A 4,615-nucleotide genomic window follows, 5' to 3' on the forward strand; every position below is an offset into this window, starting at 1 on the left:
GGCCATAGTGGAAAGGTGATGTTTCAATGTACTTGCCGTGGGAGGTTTTGCCAGTTTAAATTTCTGCCGCTCCATTGTCTTTCCTCATTTTTGTCAATTTACCAGATAAGAAAGTTGCAACCTAGCAATCTTTTTAGGCCAGAACTGATTCTGATTTAATATCATTTTGAGATTGCTCTGGGTTTATCTATGTGAGGATTTCCAGGATAAGCATGGGCAATTAAAACAGAGTAGCTCTTGTTGATGGTGTTAATGTTGACAAGCATGATCGCACGAAGTTCTTGCTGTAAACCATTGATTAAATTTCCACCGTTGAGTGTGAAATAAGAGAAGTTGGGAATCTGGAAGTTGGATCATTTGGTTTTAGTCCAAGACCTACATGCCTTGATACAACCCTTTTGGGGGCAACCTAAAACAGCTTTTCTATTAGAGTCCCTGAGTGCAATTAGAGATAAACTTCCAAGAGTTTTATTGATAAATTTAGGACTCATTTTTTTCCGAAACTAAGTAAATTTGTTGTGAGTTGGCCAGGAAGGATGAATATAGCTCCGCATCTATTAGTACAATAAAAATGGAAGAATACTGGAGAAAACTTTTAAAAGAACTAATATTGCAGCAACAAATTTAAATTACGAGTGGTAGCAGAATATATGAACTGCAGCTACTGGTAAAACTATGAGTTCCTGTCACCTATCTTCACTTGTTAAGACCTCTCTTTCAGAGCCTTGGAAATGGCTCCAACTGTGGCTGGTGTTGTCCGACAACAACCACCAATTAGTTTAGCTCCTAAGTCACGCCATCTTGCTGCGAACAACTCAAATTTGTCGTCACCGAAGCACTTTGAAGGCTGTTAATCAAAGAAGAAAGTCCATTTCAGTGGATGCAACATCTTTTTGCACAACAAACAGGAGACTATATGTAATATATAACTTACCAGCCATTTCTTAGCCCTACCATCCCATATCTCTCCGCTATTTGGATATACGACAATTGCCTTCGATGTCATCTGGAAGAATGAGAAGTTACGTTAGAATCATTTGATTAATAGTTTATCTTAGTAAAGGAACTGATTTTTATCTGAGAAAAGAGCCATTGATGCTCTTAAAATATGTTTGATTATCTGCCCATTGCTTTAAGTAATTTACCTCCTTAAATTTGCATACAAGGCTTTCAATAAAATGGGGAGGTGCACAATTTATTCCCACTGCGTTTACTTTCACGCTCTTGTTCAATATATCCAAGCACTCCTTAAAACTCTCTCCTGACGGGGCATTCTCACCATCTACAGAACTGAAGCAGATCCATGATGGAATTTGGATGTTTTCTTCCTCAAGCAACTCAACACATGCCTGTAAGTGGAGATAGAAAGATGGCATCATGCTCTGAAGGGACAAATCAAGTCAAGAGGAAAAGGGATATAAAGAATATTGTTAAGAGCATCAAAACACCAAGGAAATTTTCACCCTGCAGCAGCTTGAAAAGAGGTAAGTAAAATTAGATTTTTAACTCTGAATGAGTGCTTCTATATTGATCTAAGTCAATTCATTAGAGCTAATGTGTAGAGGGCTACTGATAGCATTTTGGTTGCATTTTTAATGATTGTGGTGAATCATTGCACTAAGAAAGAAAATTTTCAAACAAAATATGTGCAAAATTGAGTCATAAAGAGTAATTTGACGATTAAATTTTGAAGTCACTGCGCATTAAGCAGTAAAAGTCATTACTGATTGGTTTTGATTTTGGTAAATGTTGCAGAATAAACCAAATACACTGGAAACTTGAAAAGAAAATGAAGAATGTAAGTAACTTCACACCTGTAAAACATAGTAATCTTAAAACAAGAAGTTCATTTGCATATTTCCTAATACTGCAAACAAGAGGAATCACAGAACCTGAAATGCTATTATTTTCATTTTCTTTGAATAAGGAAGAATTGAAGACAATAAAGAAAAAAAGAAAGACTTCCCCTCCATAAAACCACAGGTTCTAGTTCTCCTGCCAACTTGTATGACCATAATAATCATTTGCAATTCATGAAAATGATAGTCTATTATTAGAATAGATTTGATCCAGTGCCAGCCTAGCCAAAGTGTGACATTCACTTTAGATGAAGCACAGATTGTAACCAATGTATTGTCGTTAAACAAGTCGCCATTCCTGCTACATTCTCCTTCAATATATATAATAAATAAGAAATGAAGTTTGTGGAAGAACAAACCTGAGCTTCAAGTTTATTGGGAATGGTCTCAAAGGCTAGCAAATCCGGACCTGCTTTGACAAGAACTTGCAATCTTTGCCGGTGAAAATCTTTCAGCTTATCCAGATTCACTTCTGGTCCATAGCATCCACTGAAGGAAAAGACAGAGCATATGCAGATAATGTGATCATGTTAAGCTTATGAAAGATGTCTGATATCTAAAAGAATTGTAAATTAAGTTATTCAGAATTTGGAACCTGTATTCTGAACCATCAGCCAGATATGCTCCATAACTTCCAATTGAGGCTGCAACCAAAGCTCGGTTGTAGCTATTCCCAGGAACACTACCTACAGCATCCCAGAACTTGTCACGGGCTTCCACAGCCAATTGGACACTCTTTACTAGCAATGACTCCGCTTCTTCAAGGGACAGTCCCCTGGACAGGAATCCGGGAATGGTGGCCTGTGAACATAAATTAGAGACAAATACAAGAATAGAGCACTAGGAGGACTCTCAGAAATTCAATGCAAGATAAACTCCAGCTCTTCTTTTTGGTAGCAAACACTACTAATCAGCTTCTGGAAGATTAATTACTATCATGCAAAATTAGAATTGTTTTCTTCAGTCTCCATTCTCAATTTAAGAAGAAAAAGTATTCAAATATGGAAAGGCTGAATAATAATAATAATAATTAAAAAGGGGGTTTTGTCACTTATAATCATCTCATATAAATTATTCTTCCTAATGTGAAGGTAGGAAAATTTGTACAAAGATATGTTGCTTGTGTCCTCGGAATCAGTCATTGCAGGAGAACTTAAACAGATTCTATCTGCAGATTATATAGTTCACTCTCAAAATAAGGCATCTGAGAAACATGCTGACTTATTGCATTGGAAAAGGAAACATATAGTTAGGATATCTTCTAATAATCAATTTTAAAATGAATGCCTCAACAAAGCTGTGCATATAACCCACTTATGGCTGCCTAGAAATCCCTCAAGTCCAGTTTTGATACTAGGACCTTGTTATCTTTTAAAATTAAAGGCAATTTATTGTACCAGATAAATACTGGGCATAGAGGAAAGGAAGTTCACTCAAATCAATTTTTTTTGCTCAATCTGAAATACTATTAACAAACCTGGTAAGATGAAGTAACCAAGATATCTGCACCAGCCTCAAGGTACTCCAGATGAACCTGTACATTTGAAACAAATCCACATTGATCACAACCTAAAACCAGGTTTAAAATATTATGCTCTGTTTTATAACAAATTTTCAGAAAAACCAAATAATCATAAGCTTTGTTCTTTTTTTTTTTGGTTTTTTCACATGGACATTTGCAAAACACCATAGCACATTCTTCTCTCGAAGCTCAGAGAGAAAGGTCAACAAAAGACAGAAGGGCACCTGTTTAATTAGATCAGGGTCTTTAATCAAGCAAAGAGCACTCCAAAGTGGGTCATTGATGGAAGCACCATGAGTCTCAAGCTGAGTAGCAAAACCTCCATCGATCACAGCACAACCTCCAGCTTTGTCTATCAAATCTTCCAACAATGACGTTCCCTTTCCAAAACCCATCTTTTCCTTTTGTCTCTGTCTGCTTCTCCTGCAGAGTTCTTTGTCCTTGGAAATGTTGCAGAAGAAAGACAAAAAGCTTATTGGCGCCGTTGACTAAAGGGTTGGCTTGTTCGGTTGCTTGGTTTACATATATGTTTCTCAACGCGGAGGAACTAGGTTTAGGACAAATTTGATTCGAATCTGATGAAAATGTTTAGGAGTTTAGGTTCTCTAAGAACAGGCAAAGAGGTTGGCCAGTTTGGTCTTTAGAGGTTAGGGCCTCCTCTTTTTCATTTTTCTTAGGTATTTATAGCATTGGTTGATCTTGGACTTCACCTATCGTAGTTGTTACAATACCTACCCACCGCCAATGAAGCTTCATTATCAATATAAGATCTTTGCCGTTTCCCACGCTATCTTGCTCAATATTCCATCCAGATACATTAAACAGAAGCCTTTTTCTCTTTCGAAAATTGCAAACGATAAAAATACAAATAAAAATACAATTCTCTTTTGTTTTTATTATTTATCTTTAAATATATAAATACAAATGTTTCTAATATCTTGAGTTTGAAGTATTTATTACTATATATAATAAAAATTATTCAAATTGATAATTTTGAAATAAAATGAAATGATTTTTTCATTTTTGTCAAAAAAATATTTATCAATATCCCTACATTATATATATCTATTACAAATTATAGATATAGATAAATGTGAATATTTAGCCTTTTGTATGAAAATCTGAGCAGTCAAGGTGACTTCTCAATTTACTCATTGCAATAATTTAAACTCCACTAAATGGTTATCGCACAATCTAAGAGCCAACAAACAACATGATACACACAAAGGATATG

The 4,615-nt window shown here is 35.5% G+C and overlaps 1 protein-coding gene across 1 annotated transcript; it reads right to left on the reverse strand.

The window, feature by feature from the left end:
* On the reverse strand, nucleotides 441–4,135 carry LOC18609262 (homocysteine S-methyltransferase 1). Its single transcript, XM_007044288.2, has 7 exons — nucleotides 3,606–4,135; nucleotides 3,337–3,393; nucleotides 2,455–2,660; nucleotides 2,219–2,348; nucleotides 1,146–1,349; nucleotides 935–1,006; nucleotides 441–847 (listed from the first exon to the last, which is right to left on the reverse strand). The coding sequence occupies exons 1-7, from the start codon at nucleotides 3,774–3,776 to the stop codon at nucleotides 704–706; spliced, it is 984 nt and encodes a 327-aa protein (XP_007044350.2). The 5' UTR covers nucleotides 3,777–4,135; the 3' UTR covers nucleotides 441–703.

Source organism: Theobroma cacao, chromosome 2 (assembly GCF_000208745.1).
Source record: "Theobroma cacao cultivar B97-61/B2 chromosome 2, Criollo_cocoa_genome_V2, whole genome shotgun sequence".
NCBI classification, from domain to species: domain Eukaryota; kingdom Viridiplantae; phylum Streptophyta; class Magnoliopsida; order Malvales; family Malvaceae; genus Theobroma; species Theobroma cacao.

What these genes read in the sequence shown, in the direction of transcription:
- LOC18609262 (XM_007044288.2), bottom strand. Translation starts at nt 3,776, where the DNA reads ATGGGTTTTGGAAAGGGAACGTCATTGTTGGAAGATTTGATAGACAAA. An exon ending in CCAATAAACTTGAAGCTCAG is followed by an intron (nt 1,350 to 2,218) that starts GTTTGTTCTTCC and finishes CTCCACTTACAG; the next exon opens with GCATGTGTTGAGTTGCTTGA. An exon ending in TTGTATGCAAATTTAAGGAG is followed by an intron (nt 1,007 to 1,145) that starts GTAAATTACTTA and finishes TCATTCTTCCAG; the next exon opens with ATGACATCGAAGGCAATTGT.